Source organism: Epinephelus fuscoguttatus, linkage group LG15 (genome assembly GCF_011397635.1).
Source record: "Epinephelus fuscoguttatus linkage group LG15, E.fuscoguttatus.final_Chr_v1".
Lineage (NCBI taxonomy): Eukaryota > Metazoa > Chordata > Actinopteri > Perciformes > Serranidae > Epinephelus > Epinephelus fuscoguttatus.
Window position 1 is genome coordinate 25,176,065 of NC_064766.1, and position 23,083 is coordinate 25,199,147.

Here is a 23,083-nt window from a genome sequence, read left to right on the forward strand (position 1 = left end):
GCAAATGTATCCACTTGAGTAAAAATAGAGGTAACCTGCTAAATAAAGTATCGTATAAAAAAATATTTTGATATATGGTTTAACGTATCATCGCAACATATATTCAGACTCATCCGTGCTAAGAGGAATGCTGCCTTTGATGCATAAATCTCTGCAGGTCAAATGGAGTTTGAAGGCTGACACATCGCTGCATCTGCATATGTAGAAGTTCCTCAAAAGTGTTGAGGTCAAGCACATCAGAGCTATTCTCAAGCATCAGATAGAGAAACATACCCCTGGGTAAGCTAAGCAACTGTAAGGAAACCCAAATCAAAACATGAGTGTGGGGAACTTAATCTGCAGAGCCAACAGACCGGATGTGTTACAGGATCCAGGCCTGTGCAGTGGAGCATCCTGTTTCCTATAGGACTATAAAGACATCAAGTCAGCTCCTGCACGAGCACAAACAGTATGCTCCTGCTAAACACCAGCAGCAGGCCATTACATCGCGATTAGTGAGAAAATAAACAGAGCAAGCCCTCACTGTTCAAATCAAATCTTCTAGTAATTTAAACTAAAGATTTTCTTATTAACGTCTCACTTGTGTCCAGTTGTTAGAGCAAGTTCACATTCAGGCTGTTATTTAAAAATCAGCTCTTGTTAGTTGTTTGTCGGCAGGTCATTTTAGGAATAGTCCCCTGGGCATGTTTTCTTATTAATAATTTCCTGACTTCACAAAGAGGATTTTCAAAATTGCACGCTGTGAAAAGCCCATTTGCCGCATTTGTTTCGGGGGAAAGTGGTGACATATGATGGTCATGCAGCTTGTCTAAGCTAAAAATGAAACTCAAATGAAGTATTCCATCTAAGGACAAAATGAAAGGAGAAAGCCATTAAGGTTTCGCAAGCCTCAGTGGTAAGTTTGGCATACACAGGGGAGGACAGGTAAGACAAACAAGCACAACCTAAAAATCATTCATTTAAGCTATAGGGTTTGTGCTGTCTATTTGGATGTAAAAAGAAAACTGGATACAGCACTTTAGATGGGAACTAATTTATTCCTACGGAAGTTGCCCAGAAATGCATGTAGCCAAAAAAGTTTGACTTCCCGTGTGTAAAATTGCCTTTTACTCTGTGGGGCTCACAAAGGAAGCGTACCAGAGACTTCTGCTGGCTGAGCAGCTAGCTTATGGTAAGCGCTCCGCTAACTTGACTGGGGATAAATTGATTTAATCGTGGCCCACCCCTACAAGGTACCCTTGGTGCGTTGGTTGTTGACATTCTGGCATGCCATGTCAAGTTCTGCCTGTTAAATGTCTTGTCTGCTAACCCTAGCAGCCCCTTGGCTAACTTTAGCTTAAAGACTTGAAACAGGGATAACAAAAGCTACAATGACTTTCTAAATGTCACCAAATGTGCCTGCTAACAAGTCTAAAGCTCACTAATTAACAAGTTGTACATCGTAATTGTTTGATTGCTAAAAAAAATTAAAATCTTATAATGACATGTTAGTTTAATCTTTGTGCAACACTGAGCAAACCGCTAAAGCTGCAACAGTTGTCAACTATTAAATTAATCGGCAACTAATTTCATGTATGATTAACTGGTTTAAGCAATTCCTAAGCAAAAAAAAAGTGAAAAATTTTGACTCCAGCTTCTGAAATGTGATTATTTTTTTTTATTCCTATATGACAGTACACTGAGTATCTCTGGGTTGTGGACAAAACAAACATTTAAGGATTGTCGTCTTGGGTTTTGGTAAACACTGACTGACATTTTCACATTATTGTTTTTTTGACATTTTATTGACCAAACAACTAATCGAATAATCAAGACAATAATCAACAGCTGATAATAATCGTTAGTTGCAGCCCTATAAGCATTCCCTAGCTTTATATTCAGCATACAGACATTGGCAAGGAAGTGAATAAGTCCGCTTCCTAAAATGTTGAACTATTGCTTTAATGATGGTGAAGCTTATTTTTTAACCTTGGTTGTAACTTTTTTCTTTGTGCACTTAATCCTTGAGGTTTTAGTGAAGCTTTCAAAAGGTTTGTTTCAGATGCTTTTTGGCCCTAATTAATGGTAACCCTTAAGTGACACTAAAACTTCAGTTTTAAGGTACTTACTTTCTATGTAATTACTTTCGCTAATGTGGCTTCCGTGTTTTATCCAAATCAATTGAAAATAAAGAAATAAAGACACCTCTCTTTAAAGTGTTAAGTCCATTAACCTCTGACAGAAATGCAGTCTAGGATGATGTCTTCTTTATATTAAAAATCCTTTTCAAGCTGATCTTGAGGAGGAACATGCCAAACCAAACCCTGTCTTCTAAACCAGTTCTGCTCATAACAACAATCTCCTTCCTTCTCTTCGCTGTGTCTCACCCCAGAGGTAAACTGGACTGCTTCCAATTACACTGCACCACAGTTTCAGACCCAGATGCAGAATATTTGCTTGTTAAAAAGATTTTAAAATCACACCAGATGCTCACTGTTTAACCACTAGAATTAACCCTTTCTGGGATGGGATCCAGATTCAATATCTTTCTCAAACCTTTCCCCTGCAGTCATTAAAAAAACCCAGTGCAGGTTTGTAGATTTTTGGCATGTTAAATGTTACTACAGCAACTGCTTCCAGTGCATAAACTGCTATAAAGTGAAATAACTTATAAAATGAGAGCATTAGAAAAAAAATGAAAAGGCAGGGTTGCATAAAGGGAATTTAAAGGGTGATTCTAACATGATAACTTGTTAATACTATGCTCTTGTGATGTCTCGGCTCAGTAAAAGACTTGTGTTACAGCCTAGAGACGGCGCAGCTGTGTCTTAAAATTGTTCAATAACATTGTAAAATCAATATTTAAGCTCAAAGGCAGCCCTGTAGAAGATACTTGTAATGAAATTAATGCCTTGAGCACCATTTTAAACTTTGAAAATGTAGCCTGTGCCACATATACTGATTAAACAGATTTTTTACTGTAACACTGCATCATGGTGCATCATACAGTAACCTGAATGACAGCAGGGGCGGTGGTAGTGGTAGTATGCTCAGCACCTCATCTCACAATCACAACGGCATCAACAACCTCTTCGTATTCATTCTGAATGATAGCATCAGAGCAAATTGTGTCTGGCTTTAATCTCAGGAGAAACATGTCAGGTGAATCTTGATGAAGCTACGTCTTTGCTACAAGCTCTTTAGATGCTCGTCTAATCAAAGCCGCACCATGCTGCTAGCCCGCGGCTCTGCTGTCGAAAACCCCTGGGGGATTAAAGTTGATTTCCCTTTTGGTCAGAGTCGCTCTTGTGAGGGTCCAACTCACTCCGGTGCGGGGCGAGAGCACTATCCTTGCCACTGATACCTAGCTTACTGTTGTTTGATGCTGGGCATGTCTCTGCGGCGCCCCAGCTCATCTATCACAGTAACTGTGAATGGCGGACGGGGACGGCAAAGGAACAGAGGCAGGCTGCTCCGACCCTCCCTTCTCTCACTATATACTTAGTAATCTGTGCCGAGGCTATTCCCTCAATGGAGAATGGAGACCTTGTGTTCTGAGGCTCCAGATGGGCAAAAACAACACAGCACACAGCACTGAGACTTTCCAGTGAGATAACTAGGAAGGCTGGGAGGATATTGTGCATGCTACCGTTTTGTGTGAAAATGATTAAATTGTAACGTGATAATATTAACAAGTTATTTTTCTCTTTCTGCTTCTTACTCGGAGCAATGGACTTGTACATGAGTACAATATTTTCTGGAACAGTTTTGGTTATCTCACATGAGAGATCTCTGGATTTGTCATTGTTTCCCTCGCTGATTTCAAGTTGGCAAATTTGGAAAGGATGATGTCACGCATTTCTGTGCCCCACTCAGAGATGAGCAATACTTGTATCAGAACACAGTGACAGTTGGCAGGTTGTTTGCTTGTGTTGTCAGTCCACTGTCAGTCAGATCTGATCAAAACACACCCACACTGTCGTGATGAAGCAGATTATCATATGTTGAACTATGAGGCAGAAAACATGCCAAGCAGTGGAAATAGTCATATTTTGCTGTGGCTGGGTGGTGTGTCAGTGTCTCTCAGGCAGGAAGAAATTCTGTCACATAGGTCAATGTGTCACAGGAGTTGTAGGACCCTGTTTACTGTATCCCAACTTAAAGTTTGACAGCATACAGGCAATTGCACAACAGCTCGCCGTAGGTCACATCTCGCTACTGCTATGTGTGTTTTTGCCGTTAAAGCTGTAGTTGGTAACCTTTATGAAATTAGCTTTTTGTCATATTTGCTGAAACTGTTACTGTAATCACAAGGTACATATCAAAGTTGCTCTTGGAAAAAATCCTATTCTTCTGCCCTCTAGAATTGTTTCTAATGGTATTACTACATGTTAATGAAAACAGCCATTCAGAGCAAAGTCGTTTATGATGTAGCATTTATCATGGCAATCACTGCTCGTAAACTGCGGTCAAACTGTTAAACTAGGCAGTGCTGATCAAATATGAATTCAGATTCTGTAACTGCAATACCTCAAATGTTTTTGAAAACAAATTTTAGTGTACTGTTTAGCTGTAAAATGAGGACGTTGGTCCGGGCGGTGGGCGGTGCGGTTACCAGCCAACCCTACCATTTTTCCCGGGAGAATCCTGTTTATCATTGCCCTTTCCCGGTTTGCTCCTGGGGTCACAGTTCTCCCATACTTCTCCTGATTTGGCAAATTTTCTCACCTTTTTTTCCTCAATGATATCACAACCTGTTTTTGACACTGCACAGAATGTATAGGCCCTGCGACTCTAAAAGTCTACTGTTTTTGCCCCTTTGGTGCTCCCCCCTCTCTACCTCCTTCTTTGGCCCTCCAGGACTGCAGAGGGGCACCCGTTGGGCCTGCATGAGTCTGATGTGGCTGCCAGTGGACACCTCGTCTTTGTGTTGACTGTGTTACGCATAAGGGGCGGGGCACTTTTTCAGGGGCTTTGAAGGGTGTCTTAGGGGTTGGGAGGATCCTGCTTTGCCCTCCAAAGTGGGGTACCCAGCTGTCTTCCAGAGCTGGGCCTCCCATTTGCCTAGCTCAGGCATCTACAGTAGGCTGTGGGTCCCTGGCCTTGTCTAAAGGCCTTTGCACACTGAGGGCCTAATTCACAAAGAATGAACTGCGGCCGCTGATAGCACCTTGAATTGCACTTCACTTGCACCCGCAGTTTGCTCCGTTTTAACGTCCTATTCACAAAGGATATTGCGCTAATGATATACCAGCGCAAACACGCCCACAAAGTTTGGCAGCTGAGTGCAGTTTGCCCCTGATTTGCCCCTACTGCAATTAGCCACATGGCATGGTAAGTGTAGTACTGTATACCCTCATGTAGTGATGTCTGCTGGTGAGTCAGTCTAACAGTGCCGGATGGGTTGAGGCTGTGGATTTGACCAAGTTTGACCATTTTGTCACTATTCCCTCTCAATTGTAGCTGTTTTTTGTTATCTTTTGAATTTAATATGAATTATGGAACCGTTTTTGTTCACGTTTGTTTCCCCCGTTTCGTAAAAGAAATTATTGAAAGTTGCTTTTGAAGTGCATGACAGAAGTGCGTTTTGAGAACGACCGCAGACTGTCACCTGTTCAAAGCAACAATATCTTCGGATGCCATTAAAGTAATAATGATTAGAATAATAATGTCAAAATATTATTTACAGACTGATTTAACAGATGATCACTGCTGCCATGATCACTGGAAAGTCTGGGCTTCCACAGAGGAGCGCCGAGTTTGCAACAGCTTTCTAAAGACATTATTTACTTCACTCAAACTGCGTGTGGCTATTAGCGCTGGTGTTAGTGAATTAGACGTTTATCAATGAGGCTCATTTGCATAGAGAGGGGCAATTTTTTTTTAAATACGTGCAAATAACACCGGAGCATCGAGATGCAATCTGCTTGGCAGTGCAGTTAGTGGAGCATTTCACCCTCTGCGCGTGCTTTGTGAATTAGACGGTATCTGTTTGCTCCATTTTTACCGGTTTAGCGGCCGCAAAAGCCACTCAATCCTTTTGTGAATTTGGCCCTGAGTCTTAAATAGCTAAAAATAAGTAGAATCTCACATTGTGTCCGCCATGTTTGCACATTGAGTCCGAAACTTTTATCCGCCATAAAAAATTTTAGGAACAGGTTCGATTTTCTGTTTTTGTTTTTTTTTTTTTTTTGCCTAGATTGACCGCAGTTCACGAGCAGAGATTGACATTAGATAACACGATAATACCGGCACGTCATCAGTATTGGCCGATACTGGCTTTAAAATTAACTATTAGAATCGGCCAACATGCTTTGTCTTATTTTGCACAATGAATGAATATTGCATACATTCTAAAGCATTGTATTTCATGTCTTCATCTGCTGGTGGACCATCATGCATATTATGATGTTAATTCCACTACAGAAGAGACTTGATGATCACTAAAATTAGGTGGTGAAAAAGTAGATATATCAATATTGGTATTGGTTATTGGACAAATAAGTTACATATTGGCATACTGGAATATGGCAAAAAAAATCCAGTGTTGTGCATCCCTTTTACATGGGCCATGGTAGATCTAAAAAATGCCACTAGAGGCAATAGGAGGAGGAGGGAAATTTCTTGTTTTTTTGTATCTGTCTCAGGTACTACTGTGTGTATGAAGTGACAATTTCAATGTTGCTTATTTTGTCACAAATTTTTAATATTAAAGTGAAATACTTAAGATCTGAAACCAAGTTTTTAGGGGCTTTAATCCATAAAACTACACTGAAATTATGAAAACATCAAATTTAATTGCACATAGTGTATGTACAACAAAGCCTTGAACAACAAACCACACACTTGACACAAATGGATCCAGCTGACAAAGGATACAGGCCTGTCTGTGGCAAGGAAATAGTACAAAACATCAAATAGTGGCCTTTAACTACACAGTTTGTTTGCCTCGTACTCCACGTAGTTTGGTTGTCTGGCACTGAAAGCTTGCAGGGCAGTGAGTATCCTGGTCACGTCTGCACTGGACAGTTTGAGTCTGTGGCGCAGCAGACAGGCGAACAGATCCACGTGAGGGGCCCCTGGAGGCGAGAGGCGGTTAACCCTGTAGCGCAGCTCCACCAGCTGCAGCAGGGCCGAGTCCTGTGATCCCTGAGTGTACGGGTAGTCTATCTGCAGAATCAGGTCCTGGATCGCCTCGGGGTCAAAGTGCACGCTGTATCCGAACAGCTGCATGCTGTTCACTTTCATGTAGCCGATGTTGTTAGACGGCTCTGTTGCCTCCAGAGGCTCATAGTACACCGTCATGTTCTTGTTTCCTCCTGTCACTCCCACGGGGTCCCTGATACGACTCCTCAGGTAGAAATGAACTGTCTCAAAAAAGCTTTTCCATCTGTTTCCTAGAGTTAAAGTCCAATTATAGCAGTCCAGGGGGATATCCAGCTTGGTTCGCTCCCAGTCTGGGTATCCGTGCTGACCTATAGGCATGGTCCAGCTCTCTGAATGGCTGCCCCCGAAGGGATTCACAAACAGAGACAACGCCGGCTCCAAAGTGCTGTTTCTGGTGAGGCAAAACTGAAGGGCGAGTCCAAGGAGCATATGAACGCGATTGGACTTCACTCGATTGCTCTTGAGGGTGAGCAGCATTCTTTTCCTCCAGGACGGGTCAAACCAAGTGTTTACACGCACATCATTGCTCACAAACACAGCATGCAGAGCGATGCGTGGGTCTCGCCGCTGGAGCAGGTAGCGCAGCTCCAGATCCTGCAGGTCTCGGTCACTCTCTAAGCCCAGGTAGGGGTCCGTAGGGTCGGGAACAGCGGGCCGACAGGCTCCCTGGGTCAGGGTGAAACCGAGGTTGCAGCTGGAGCATCGTGTCCTGTTCTCTGTGGAACAGGAGGCGCAGCGGACACCGTCGCCCACAGAGCAGGGAATGAGGCCTTGACAAGGTGGATGGTTGTAGGGGCAGGAGCAGCTGCGGCTCTCATCACTGTAAGCACCAACCTGGTTGTTCTCACTGCAGTATAAAATGGAGAGGGCGTAGCTCAGCCAGAAGTGCAGAGGCCTGAGGACGAGATGACAGCTGTGTTAAACACTTCAGGTTTACAGACACGACGCTTCTGTATTGGCTATTACAGAGTGATTCATATTTGTTTCTTTGAGTGTTTGTCATTGTTTTTTGTGAATATGCAATGAAGGAAATATTTTGACCATGAAGATTAATCCTGTCTTTCACAAAAAATATGTGTTGTTTTGATGTGCGGCAAAAACAATTTTAGTCAAACTCCGACTCAGCTGGAGTTCCAGAAGAAAAAAATCAGATCAAAATGAATATTTTAATCTACTGAATTCCCCCTCTGTAGTGCAGATGGGTGGGGATGACACACATACAAAAAGATGCACATATATACTTATTTTCTTCTTACTGTGTCTTCTTTTGTTTCAGGTTTATACTAATTTTACAGCAGATACAGCCCAATGAAATCATAGTCAAGGTGCTCTATGTAACTCTGGAGTTTCATTCTCATGTTGTCAAATACCGGTGCTTTGGGTCAGGTTGTTCTCATGCACTATTTGCATATACAGTACAGGCCAAAAGTTTGGACACACCTTCTCATTCAATGTGTTTTCTTTATTTTCATGACTATTTACATTGTAGATTCTCACTGAAGGCATCAAAACTATGAATGAACACATGTGGAGTTATGTACTTAACAAAAAAAGGTGAAATAACTGAAAACATGTTTTATATTCTAGTTTCTTCAAAATAGCCACCCTTTGCTCTGATTACTGCTTTGCACACTCTTGGCATTCTCTCCATGAGCTTCAAGAGGTAGTCACCTGAAATGGTTTTCCAACAGTCTTGAAGGAGTTCCCAGAGGTGTTTAGCACTTGTTGGCCCCTTTGCCTTCACTCTGCGGTCCAGCTCACCCCAAACCATCTCGATTGGGTTCAGGTCCGGTGACTGTGGAGGCCAGGTCATCTGCCGCAGCACTCCATCACTCTCCTTCTTGGTCAAATAGCCCTTACACAGCCTGGAGGTGTGTTTGGGGTCATTGTCCTGTTGAAAAATAAATGATCGTCCAACTAAACGCAAACCGGATGGGGTGGCATGTCGCTGCAGGATGCTGTGATAGCCATGCTGGTTCAGTGTGCCTTCAATTTTGAATAAATCCCCAACAGTGTCACCAGCAAAACACCCCCACACCATCACACCTCCTCCTCCATGCTTCACAGTGGGCACCAGGCATGTGGAATCCATCCGTTCACCTTTTCTGCGTCTCACAAAGACACGGCGGTTGGAACCAAAGATCTCAAATTTGGACTCATCAGACCAAAGCACAGATTTCCACTGGTCTAATGTCCATTCCTTGTGTTTCTTGGCCCAAACAAATCTCTTCTGCTTGTTGCCTCTCCTTAGCAGTGGTTTCCTAGCAGCTATTTGACCATGAAGGCCTGATTCGCGCAGTCTCCTCTTAACAGTTGTTCTAGAGATGGGTCTGCTGCTAGAACTCTGTGTGGCATTCATCTGGTCTCTGATCTGAGCTGCTGTTAACTTGCGATTTCTGAGGCTGGTGACTCGGATGAACTTATCCTCAGAAGCAGAGGTGACTCTTGGTCTTCCTTTCCTGGCTCGGTCCTCATGTGTGCCAGTTTCATTGTAGCGCTTGATGGTTTTTGCGACTCCACTTGGGGACACATTTAAAGTTTTTGCAATTTTCCGGACTGACTGACCTTCATTTCTTAAAGTAATGATGGCCACTCGTTTTTCTTTAGTTAGCTGATTGGTTCTTGCCATAATATGAATTTTAACAGTTGTCCAATAGGGCTGTCGGCTGTGTATTAACCTGACTTCTGCACAACACAACTGATGGTCCCAACCCCATTGATAAAGCAAGAAATTCCGCTAATTAACCCTGATAAGGCACACCTGTGAAGTGGAAACCATTTCAGGTGACTACCTCTTGAAGCTCATGGAGAGAATGCCAAGAGTGTGCAAAGCAGTAATCAGAGCAAAGGGTGGCTATTTTGAAGAAACTAGAATATAAAACATGTTTTCAGTTATTTCACCTTTTTTTGTTAAGTACATAACTCCACATGTGTTCATTCATAGTTTTGATGCCTTCAGTGAGAATCTACAATGTAAATAGTCATGAAAATAAAGAAAACGCATTGAATGAGAAGGTGTGTCCAAACTTTTGGCCTGTACTGTATAACTATGAAAAGTAATGCACCACAATTCGTAAATAATGTAATCATGAGCCAGTAATGTGTGTATAACCCACTAATCGGGAAGGCTGTGATCACATGACCAATGTACTGGCAAGAGTAAAGAGGAAAGTAATATAAAGAGCAAAAGTCTTCCTAATGAGGCAGGTTGGGGTGGATGGGTCAAACAAGAACATGACTTTGCCCCAGGAGACTAGTGTTCATGTGCCATGTGAAACCTTTGAGTTATTTTAGGCTACATTGTCACCATGTTTCTTTTCCTTAACCCAACATACACAACTTAACTTTAAACCCAGCCTACGTAACCTTACTTGCCTAGACCTAACCTATGAAATCTTCAGTTCATACGTTGACGTGATGACGCCATTCTTGGGATGGTAATTCGTGGGATGCTTATTTGTAAGGATATCATATGAAAAACAGACAATTTTTTTCCAGGAAATCAGTGCTCAATAACCATGTGAAACCAAGTGAACTGAGTTATTTTAAGGGACCCATTTTCTTTTCCTGAACCTAACCCACATATCTTTATTTGCCTAAACCTTACTGTACGTAATGTGTGTAATTTTATGTGAAGTACATAACGCAACAACACCCAACCTAAACCATCTAAACCTAACCTATGTAACTTTACTTGCCTAAACTTAACCTACATAACTTTACGCCAAGTATGTAACTTTATGTTAAGTACGTAACATGACAACTAGGGCTGTCCCCACTAAGTGGAAGATTTGAAACATCAGGCGAAGACCCCTCAGTCGACTGAAATTCCTTCAAGTTGAGCAGTCCTTTCCCTTTTTTTTAATGTATTTTTTGATCATTTAGTGTGCAGTGTACTTCTGGAGACACTTTGGTCCCCAAATTCAGCTGCAGAGTGAGCGCTCCTCACTTTCACGCTGCTCTTTGATACAGACAGCTGCAGACACAGAGGCAAGCTGCCCGTAGGAGGAGAGGTTATCTTCCGCCTTCTGTGTAGAAGTGGTGAATTTACACCTCACAGATACCGCCCCTGGCTTTTGTTTGATATCTAGTGTTGGCAAAAGATGTTGTTGCCATTGATGTAATAAGAGACCTGGATACAGCATTGGCGGTGGGCCTTGTTCATTCTTCTGAAAGTTGCTCAGTGGCACATGAAGCCAAAATTGCTCTATTTCTGCAGTATGAAATTACCCAGATAATCGGCACTGCTATCACATCATTGGGGCCATAGAGCAGGCGCCTGAGGGACTTACGGCAGCTGAGTGTGGCTTCGAGGCCAGCTTCTGTCGGCCGAACGGCTGACTTCCAGTTTCTGGCTTCGCTAACTTGTATGGGGGCAAAATAAATCAATTTCGCAGCTCTTTTAAACTTTAGAAATGTTCTCGGACCAAACAGATTAAATCTTGACAGTGGAATGAGTCATGTTGATGGGGTTGTGACACTCAAAAAAACGTATCCACGGATTTATAGATGTCTCTTTCTTTATGTAAGTCTTTGGGAAGAAGTCTTTCTGGGCCCAGTGGCATCACATGACAGACCCCGGAAATTGTAGTACCATTGTTTGGCCACTATAGAAATTGGCTTCAAAGCCCGGCACAGTTCCTGGGGGCCTGGTTGTTCCACATTTCTGATCAGTCGTTAGCGTAGAAAGCTTGTTTATTATATTACGTGAAGGTCACTGTCACATTGAACATTCTGCTGAACCCTGTTTAAACTCTCAAACACTATATGGGAAAAAAATAACGAATAATCGAATTTTGGTTTTGAACAGCCAAATCTGATTCGACTGGCTTAATTCTGAGTCAGGTACAGCCATAGTGATGATGACATTCATGGGGCGCTAATTTATTGGATAATATACGACCCACTGTATGAGGACACTTTGTGTATGGTAGTCAGATCAAATCACCAAACCAAAGTGTCAGTATTTGACGACCTGGGAATGAGACTTAACAATCAACTCCCTTTCTCCAGGGTTACATACCACGCTTTAAAAATACAATTACGATGAGAAAATGAAAACCACAAATACTCAGTTTTATATGGACAAAAAAAACAAACAAAAAAACAGACTTAACCACTGACCCTAAACCGCTATTGAATTCTTTTTTACAAGCAGAGGGGGTGTGATAAAGACGTGTAATTGGATTGTGGACTGAGGAGGCAGTGCCTGCACTTGACTAGTGAGCTGATGGATTGTGTCATTTAGTTAATTTCCCTGCCAGAAATAGCTATCAACATAGAGTGCACATGAGAGAGACATAAATCTGAGTGAAGTTATGACCACAGTGGTCTCTGATAGACTGCTAAAATAGAGTATCCAGGTGGGAGTGCTGCTGAAGCAGCAGCTGTAACAGTAAAAAAAAAAATACAGTCATAAATATAAGCAAAGTCGTCATGTATTACTGGCCACGGCAGCTTAAATTCCTGGATGTGATTCGGTTAAAATAAATGGATTATTATATGAGGATTTTTAAGGCGCTGGATTGATTGTGATGCTGTTCAAACCTGCAGACAGTGAAATGCGTCTCTTTGGCCAAACATGATCCCGTTTGTCTTTCCCCCGGGTGGAACAGAGGAGCAGCTTTGCTCCTGTCAGCACTTTTCACCTCACTCCACAACTACTTTTCCTCAAGTGCCTTCTAATAAGTACCGTCCCGCTCTGCTGCTTTCTCCCAGCGCCCGGCGCATAAATCATTTTCATAATTATAAGTTTTGGGGAGCACCTTGGGTTAACAGGCTGCAGTATAAATATTCTCCTCTCTTGTTCTCGCCTTGCCTCTTACCTCGGCCTCTGCAGGACTATTTTGGGCTGTTTCCGGCACCTCTTGCTGAGGCCGAAGAGCTTGTTAGCGGTGCGGCGAGCTTTGGTGAAAAGCTGGGCGCTACTGGTCTCAAGCTGCTTGTAGCGCTGGAGCAGGCTGGCATCCGTCCTCCACATGTGTTCCACGACAGATGTGTTTACAGCGTAATGGGTTGGCAGTTTCCCAACAAAGCTTTGGAACTCCTCTGGTAGGGAAAAAGAACATGAATAAGTAAACTCTGCCTGTGGCTATGAGCCGCAGGGTAACAATATCCCAAAAAACTGTCGACTCCTCATTGTTTGTCCCAGAAAAGCAAACAGCTCAAGAGGAGAAATAACAGCTGCAACATGCCAAGAAAGCCTGTTTTGATTTTCTTTGGAGGAAGGAATGCTGATCTCATGAGCATGTCAGAAAACAAACTCCTTTCATATTTTGTTTCTGTGAAAAGAAATATATGTTAATCACCACCTGTTACCTGCTTGCAGTACTATACACCATCAAAGCAACTGGTCTCTAATTAGGCATGAGTGACACTGAAAGCAAAATTGCTATTCCTGCTTTCAAAAATGTGAAGTAGGGAGGGACAGGCACAGTGACTTAAATCACATGTGTCAAACATAACAAAAAATGATGTGAGTCTGAAAAGTTGCCTGACATTTTCTGATACAAGAGGAAACTTTTCTAACGGTGACACATCTGTGTTTCATCCGGTACAAATTATTTCACATACGTGCACACATTAAAGCATTCCAGTCTCTGTCACTATCTTCATACATTCCTTTTAATTTGAACAGGCTGAATTAAAGGGAAGAGCCTTCCTTCGAATATAATGAAACGAGATGCCACATGGCTTGGGGTGCTCAAAGCATCAAAAACACACTTAACAGCAATGTCTCTTTGCAGAAATCATGACCCAGTTACTCAAGATAATCTATAGGAACCAGAGTTCATGTTAACCAAATATTTTCCAGAACAAAAGAGTACTTCACACATCTATTTCATAACAGCTGCATAGGAGAGGGATGAGGGATGGCCTTTCGATGTTTCCGTCATTATGTATTTATTTATTTTTTTAGCTCACATTTTGGCCTTTTTTTTTTGCCTTCATTGGATTTGATATGATAGTCTAAGTGTGATGGGGGAGAGAGGGGGGATGACATGCAGCAAAGGGCCGCAACCTGGAAATAAACCTGCGGCTGCTGTAGCAAGGACATAACCTTCACATATGGATGCCTGCTCTATCTGCTATTAAAAGAAATTTAGTCAGCGACAAAAAACATTTTGTTGCAACTTGTTGACAAACTCCCGCTAATTGTCTGACTTGCAAAAACAATAAATTCATTGCGACATTTCAGTAACTAGACCCTCATCCCTCCTGCCAGTGTGGCACGTCCCACTGGTAGGAGGGATGAGGGTCTAGTTACTGAGCCCTCCTGAGAGAATTGCCACCTTAACCTGGTGGAGGGGTTTGCAAGTCCCCATGGGAGATGTGTTGTCCAGGGCTAATATCCTCTGGTAGGGTCTCCTAAGGCAAAGTGGTCCCAGGGGAAGGGCCAGACATTGAGCGATTCATTAAGACCCTGATGACTTTCGGACACTGAGTACCTTGTCCGGTGTGGGGATACCGGGGCGCCACCCTGGAGCCAGACCTGGGGGTGGAACTTGCCAGCGACTGACTGGTGGCCGGGCCGGGCCGGGCTTAGCCAGAACAAGTTACCTGTTGCCACTAGCCTATGGGCCCACCACCCACAGGGACAGGAATCAGGGTCGTTCCTATATCAGGAACCGTTGTTACATAACCTTCAGAATGAGCCACAACTTGCATGCATGCACATGCCTCATAGGTGCGCTCCAGTATTCAAACAAATCACACCACTCCATATAAATGGACAATTTAATAGCTTGTTCTACATATTAATTATTACAAATTAAAAATGAATGATTGATAATTAAATGCTGTTAAATATGTCTCATTATCATTAAAAATGGAAATTAAAGTGACTGGTAATGATAGACTATGATGCAATTATACAACCCTGTCTGTCAAAATGATGGGCAGCGAGGAAGTCTAACACAACCGTATTAATGTGCAGAAGCAAGTATGCAACTAGCTAAGGTTACAGTTCAGCTGAGGAGGACGCCATTAATAATAACATCTCATTCTGTCACAGGCAGGAGCTTTTCATCTGTGAATAGATGCACACTTTCTTCTACGTGGTGATACAGTTGGCAGGTATAGTTTGGTAGACAGAAAATAGTTCCTACATGAAACTGCTCACAACTAGGTCTGTGGATTATCTTGAGTAACCAGGTCATGATTTCTGGAAAGAGACATTGCTGTTGAGTTTTTCAAATGTATTTTTTGGCACTTTGAGCTCCACAAGCTGAGTGCCATCTAGTTCCATTATATTGTAGAGAAGGCAGACATCTCTACGGCTGATATCTCCAACACTCTGCAACTCGCACTAAAATAATCTAGATTGATAATCAGCACTACAGGTAAGAGAGGAAAATGTGTAGTTTTGAGTTTGGGGTGAACTGCCCCTTTAAAATAAAAAACTGACACAAACCTGAAACACTCAGTATGAGCACCACAGGGGTTTGTGTCACAGGAGCTTTCTACAAACATCAATACATCCTGCCATGATACTGTAATAGTATAGCCATACAAACTTTGCCTCTTCTAACAGCAGGTTCCTCTTCCCGATTTGTGCCACAAACAATCAATCAGAGCTGCAATATCTGCGTAAATTGCTGTGTAAATGCCAGTCGGGGCGACTAATCTCCTGGTATGGTGTGTTTATGGTAATTATAGCACTGTCTCAAAATTAATGCAATAATATATTATTAGATGCTTGGATGCAGTCCAGCCTTTGTGTAACTGTTGGTCCATTTAAGTGTGTAGACGCCCTTTTCAAGAGCGCAGAGCTGAAATGACTATAAGAGCCATGAATGAGGGGAATACAGTGTGCTCTTATACACCAGGCCTCTCAATCAATGACATACAATCAATGAAAGAGCTCCACAGTGGTGCAGAGTTACATTCACCATCCATGATGATAAGCTCAGTGGTGCTCCAGCTGTAGTGGTTAGCTCAATACTGAAGTGGAGTAGTTCAACATCATTATGATTTCATATTCATATTTTTTCCCTTTTATCATCTTTTTTCATTTATTTTTTGTATGTTTCATACCCTTTTATGTAGACAGCATATTTGCAGAATACATTATTATAAGTATATATTAAAGATATTATTTTAGAGATATACGATGCAAGATACAAAAAAACAATCTATAGACTCATACAAAAGTAATCAATTATCAGATATGACCAAGTGTCTGGTGGTGTATTTAGCTGCACAGACTCTGCCCTCTGCCAACCAACATTACAGAACTAGTGACGACAAAGGCTGACTGTTGCAACGTTTCACATCCCCTAATGTTGTGTTCACACCACGCTGATTGGCTATTGCAGCGCAAATTCATCACTGAAGTTCAGATTTTTTAACTCTCGCGAATAAGTGTATGATGCAAAATGGCGCTACTTGTTTCATTCAGACCATTTAATTCATGTATTTCGCGTCATTCTTGTGCAGTCCATAGCGCTGCCTGGCAGGAATTTGGGTCTACTGACATCTTTACATTGACTTTACATGCAGCCCACTCACGCAAAGTGTCTTATTCGCATCTGGTGTGAACACAATATAAGTCTCAGCCAAAATGTTGCACTTGAACACACTGCAAAGACAGCCAACACCCAACTCGCATGTACATTTTGCGCCTGTATGAGAGGAAATAACTCTCCATACCAGCAGGTGGCAGTAGTCTGTACTAATTGGTTTGTCAAGGGAAACAGACAGGATAGATTCAAGATGCTAGCTAGCCACTTAGCACATTAACAAAAAGGAGAAGACAAAGAGCAACGTTTGTTCTCTGTTTGACTCTTAACAGAGGGGTAACGCAAAAATGGAATGAAACGAGCAGTTCTGTTGATATCATCCACAACTTTTAACAATTGAAACAGCAAAATAACTGTTCTAATGTGTAATGACCTGAACTGAACCAGACTCCTGGGTGGAAACAAGGCTGTAGGTGCCAGTGGTTTGCTTATAACCCTTTTACATCCAAATTAGCGCGCATATGCAGGTTTTTAAATACAGAAAAACTCACTAAAAATAGGCTACAGACTCGTTTTTCATTGCCAATAGACTAGAGTAATGTACATGGCTCTGCAGTAGACAAGCATGCTTGCCTGTGTCACGTACAGACCAGAAAACAGGTTAATAAACAGTAGAAAGTAGCATGGAGGTCAGGGAAAATGTTACGCTGGTTACTTTTTTTTATATATCTTTTATTTATCCAGTCTCTCCTTCAAACTCAGCGCAAACTAGTTTGAAACAATGGAGAACGAGGTAATGGTGTGCTCGAGGGCTGTTTGTGTCATATGAAACTCAAGAAAAACACAAGAGCTCTTGAAGAAAAGTGTCGGCATATGGGAAGGACAAATGAACTTCAGGCACTCATGCATGGAGCAGGAACAAATGCACTTGAATTAAGTTAAAAAGCCATTGAAAAGCACCCTGATGAAAACCTGTTTTTTAATATAAGCACCATGTTTTTGAATAAAGGCTTTTTAACTTAATTCAAATGCATTTGTTCCTGCTCCATCTATAAATGCCTGAAGTTCATTTTTTCCTCCAATATTTGAAACTTGGAATGCATGAGAATATCGGCATGTCATCGTTATTGGCTTGTATCTGCTTTAAAATTAACCATCAGTATCGGCCAAAATGGTATTTCTTAATTTGCACAATGGCTGAATATTAAATACACTGAAAAGTATTGTATTTCAGGTCTCCATCTGCTAGTGGGCCATCACGATAACAGTTATTGGTCAAATGAGTTGTTACATATCAGCATATTGGATATCGGCAAAATCCAATATCGTACATTCCTATTTGAAACAATGTTTGAGCGCTGCTTGGGTGGAGACAGATCTCACCAGTAAAGGGGCTAAAATTAGTGCCTTCACCCAGGTGTTGTATTTCCATCATTGCCAGTTGGAGCCAGAGCTGATAAATACACGTGACTACAGCAGAGTCATTTGACTTGTGTGTGAATACTGATCGTAACCTTTCCCATTACATACAAAAGCCAGATTTTTGCGAGTGTCAGTGGTTTTTTTTGTGTAGTGGGAGAGGGGCTGTTGTTAGCCTCCTAAAGTATTGGCTTTTCATTCATATGTACAAGCAGTGTAGGCAGGGGGGTCCAAGTATGAATGTTGTGATTACAAACAGTTACCAACAATTTCTGCATAGTATACCTTTAAATTACTGACAGTACTTCAAAGTAACAGTCTAAGATTTGGGGGAATAAATCCCATATCCGAGTGAGATGAGGCAAATATGCGTATTTTTGGATAATGTTGAACTGTGTATTTAATTCCACTTTCTATTGTGATTCTTCACAGCACTTTGGTGAGAACAGATGGACTCTTTAAAAATATCTGTGTATTTTCACACACTGCAGCCCTGAGCACCTAGAGAGCACCAGAAGCCTCATTTGATTTGACACAATGACTGACAGGTCTCTTGATTCAGCGCCTGGCAGCTGGCAGTGTTCAACAGCCAAGAATGCATTTAGAACAAAAACAAAACATGTTTTTCTTCACGCTGGCTCTTAAGTCCAAGTTTGAATTTATTCTTTTTTTATTATTCAGAAATATCCCTGAATTCTGAAGTCCAGCATTCTGAGAATTTTAGAAGTGTGGGTTTTTGAAAGCGCCATTCAAGCTGACATTTTCAGGCTCCATTTTGGTGTGTCACAGTGAATTAAAATCCCTGACTCACCGGATTCCTCAAACTCCTGGTTGGTCAGTCTCCAGGTGTCTCTGATGCGCAGCAGGTTGCTTTCCAGAGTGTCCAGGTCAGAGAGAGGACAGTTACACTGAGGGAAGTCCGCGCTGCACTCACACCAGCAGTCCCTGCTCTGGCACACAAACTGGCCCTCAGATTTACAGCCGATGTAGTCGAGAGCTGCCTGAATGAAGCGGCTCTGCAAGTAGCCAGGTAGGATGACCTGCAGCCCTGGGAAGGGAATGCACACTGAATGAAGATGGGCTGAGATCCTGTGAAAATAAATTTTGTGAAATTATTAGCCAGTTTTACCTTGTAGCTGAACCTTGTTTTCTGGACTGTGAACCAGTACGGAGCTGACTGTGTCCAGATTGTCATAGTTGCTGCATCCAAGTGGCCCAGTTCTGGTTTCAGTCACCTGCGAGGAAATCAACAGAATGTCAATGTTTTTTTCTGTAATTGTCAGCTCTTGAGTTTGGATGCCTCCTCTCTTTAAATACACAGAACAAGACAGCCAGCCTTACACCAAACCACCTTTCAAGTGATTTCATTAACACAGACATATTTCCAATTCTGGAATAAAATAATGTGAGTTTTACTTCAGTTGGTGCGCCATCCCTTGACTCTACTGTTGGTGTAAGGTGGTTATAAAATTGATCTGAGCTTTCTGAAGTCAGTCTTTATCTCGTCTTGATATGACAACAAAGTTTTAGTATTGACTCATGCAAATAGTGAAACTGAATAGCTGCGCTCCCTCTAGCACCAAACAAGAAGCAGCAAACTAGGTAGACAGAAAACATTATGGATGGGGGAAAAATCGATACAGCATTGTATCGCGATATTTTGCGTGGGGATATTGTATCAATACATTTCGATACTTTTATTATATACATTATTAATTTTTGCAAACACGTTTTAATAGAACTTTTGTATTTTTAAGTTGCTTTATCAGTCCACTAGATGGTGCTAATGTTTTTTTTCCTGGTGAGGTAAGCAGACGTCTCAGTCAGTGGCATTTGGCAGGAAGTTAATCAAAACAAAGATGGAGGAACTGGAGAAAGAAATCAGAATATTTGTTTAAATCAAACATCTGGACTTACATATAATGGATTTTGACATGGGAGGAAAGGAGGACTTGGATATGACGCACGCCGTTTGCAAGCTGTGTCATGTGAGACTAAAATACTCTGGGAATACTGAGGGCTCACCTCACACTCCACCATCCAGAGATAGTGTTAGCTGCTGATGGTCAAGCTAATGCTAAACCCGTTTTGCTGAAAATCAACCTACCATCCAACTCAGAGAGTGAAGAAAATAACACAGTCTATCATCTACTTCATGTGCAAAGATCTGCGTCCATACAGAGCTGTTGAAAACAAAGGCTTTTGTTACATGCTAAAAACACTGGAGCCTAGGTATGCGACTCCGTCCCAATGGTTTGGGACAGTACAGCAGGACGGGTGGCATTAACTTTTGACGCCTGGGCTTCAAGGTCACTGGATTCATACGTGACTATAACGGCACATTATCTCACAGAGTAACTGCCGACCGCTGTCTCATGTTGTTCAAACTAGAGCAGTACACGAAAGTCACACTGGAGCACACATCACCGACCTCCTGCAAAATGCAGCACGAGAATGTAACAGACAATACTTTTAACATGGATGTTGCCACGCTACATGCATGTAAAATGTTTGGCTCGCGCTTAATCTGGCCTCGCAGATGGCGTTAAATCTGCCAACAGTTCAGTTTGTCAGGTGTATGCAGCATTTCTGACAGGTTTTGTGATGGTGTTGGTCAGTCTGTCTACTTTGTGTCACATTTTGCTGCAATAAAAATGACTGAAGTCAGATGAACAGACTGAAAACTGTTCTTATGAAGTAAAACGTTGACGAAGTTTTCCTTGGGGAAATCGCAGTTGGAAAAAAGTAATAAATTGCAATATATTGTATCGCAATACTCAACATATCGTGATAATATCGTATCGTGACCTAAGTATCGGGATATATCGTATTGTAGGTCCTCTGTAAACATGGACGGGACTCTGGGGAGGCACAAGACCATGAACAAGACCATCTTGGTTCTCTTGGACTATGGAAAATGGGGAGAACTGGTGGAGTCAGTGTTTCATTTGGCGTGTATCTGATCCACCAATCAGAACTTATTTTAGTGAGGAATCTTAATCTTAATTGCCTCCCATTCCCAAAATCTCCTCCAACTAAAATAGTGCACCTAAACAACAGAGGGTGGTAGTAAGTTGAGGCGACAAAATCCAAAAGTTTATCTTTATGGATTGTACTGATGGTGAATTGTCAAGAATACTGTCGACATATGATGTCTTTTATCTGTGTTTCTGGAGTTATGTGTTTTTGCAGAGGAACTGTTAATATGTCATATTTCCTGAAGGGAGATTGGTGTAATATTTTCCACCAGGAGAAGAAAAGGAAATAATCTCAAAAGGAATTGTAGTCTTGAAAATATTGACGCCGCAAGATCTCCAGTCTTTACAAAATCTTTGTCTGTGACTAAAATTTACTTTGTCTTTAGATGTGAGCAGGTGTCAGACTTTTGTCTTTTAAAGGTCTTCCCAAAGTCTTGTAGTGTTTGGTAGGCATTATTTTAGTCTGTGGGGACAGTCATCTGTCATGCCACATTGACATGACCTATATTGACTCATCTCTCTTGTGTATTTTCAAATAGAGAAGGACAGTAGAACATAAAAAGACTCATCAAAGGCTTTTTATGCCTCAAATGAAATTTGAATGCAGCGAGTCACCGAGGTAATATTAAAAAGGTCTTCAATTAGAAAGCTTTCTCAGACAGATAAATTTGCTCTGATCTGAGAGAAGAAATCAACCTCTCTGCGACTGGAAAACTTGAAACTGATTCGCTCCTCGGCTTATTTCGAACAGTAATTTATTTTGATGTTAAACTTTGAAATTCTGACAAACACAAAAACACATAACTTACTGCATATTAGCATAAGTTTGTGCTCAGCATCCCGTTCCATTTCTCACTGAACCCTCAATATTGTGTGTGATTTTAATGAATGGCCGTGTATCGCAGGTGCTGCTTTACATCTCTCATAAAACGTAGGATTCATCTCTCCCTCTCTTTCTCTCTCTCTTATCTTCAATCTGCCTGAACTCCACACACACCGCAAAGTGGCAAATGAATGGAAGTCCGCCTTGCTGGAAATTAATGGAATGATATTTCTAATCCATCAAGCTGATGCATAACCAGAGGAGCACGTTCTCAGTTCTGGAAGAGGGGGGGGGTATGGGGCACTTGTCTTCATCAGCGGCTACTCACTTTAGCATCTACGTTTGCCCCTCAGGCTGATTAATGTGTACACTCTAATGGCCACTTCAGATGATAAAATGGATGATTGGTGTTTTATAGTACAGGACGCACGGCTGCTGCTCCGCTCTGCTTCTTCACTCTCCTCTTTAAAGCTTGACACCGGGGAGGCGGTGGCTCGGAGACCTTGTATCTTGTAATATTGTTTTCCACTGCTTTAAAACAGTCAGTCAATTAGTCTGTAATGGGTGATTGGCAAAGACACGTTTGACCATCTTGCTTCAACAAATACATTTGCATCAGACTGATAAATGTATTTGCTTCAACAAATACATTTATCAGTCTGATGCAAATCAAATGGTCCCTGGTCCTTCTGCGCACATGAGTTTTATGCAACAATAAGCTGCGAGAGGAAGAGAGCAAAACAGGAGAGCTAGATGTGCGGCACCCCTGCAGCTACAACAGGTGAATCTCCTGGTGTCAGGCCAATTCTGCAAATAAGCATTTGTTCTTAATCCCACCTGATTAAAGAAGTTATGGAAGTAAATTCCCTGAGCTGGAATTAAAGGATTTATTAGTGCATGTTATCTTAAAGTTGAGCTACCAAAGTGTCATGAATTTAAACTTTGCTCGGCTAACGTGCTGTGACTGAATCTCAGGAAGTGGTGGAAAGAAGCACTGAACCTCACCATTACTTTAAGGTACATGTACTTTCCTTAAGTATATATATTTTATGCTCTTCTACCCACTTTCTGGGAGAAATGTTGCACGTTTGCTCCATAGAGTGCTTAAGGGATGATGTTTTTCTGTTGGCCGACATGGAAGTTAGCAGTTCCCAAGTCCAAATGCCAATGGGATTTTTCATTAGATTTCAAATTAGTGTAGAAAATAAGCTCTGTGGCAACAAACGCTTACGATACTTATTTGTTTTGTTCAGCAA

General features: G+C 41.8%; 1 protein-coding gene across 1 annotated transcript in view; it reads right to left on the reverse strand.

Moving 5' to 3' along the window:
- Positions 1-6,736: 6,736 nt before the first annotated feature.
- LOC125902129 (BMP/retinoic acid-inducible neural-specific protein 3-like) overlaps positions 6,737-23,083 on the reverse strand; it is a 39,459-nt gene continuing 23,112 nt past the window's right edge. The window contains exons 5-8 of the mRNA XM_049598273.1: positions 19,156-19,261; positions 18,838-19,074; positions 12,972-13,194; positions 6,737-8,041 (exon numbers count right to left, since the gene is read on the reverse strand). Of these exons, the coding sequence (XP_049454230.1) occupies positions 6,907-8,041; positions 12,972-13,194; positions 18,838-19,074; positions 19,156-19,261 (1,701 nt within the window). The 3' untranslated portion in view covers positions 6,737-6,906. The remainder of the gene's footprint in view (positions 8,042-12,971; positions 13,195-18,837; positions 19,075-19,155; positions 19,262-23,083) is intronic.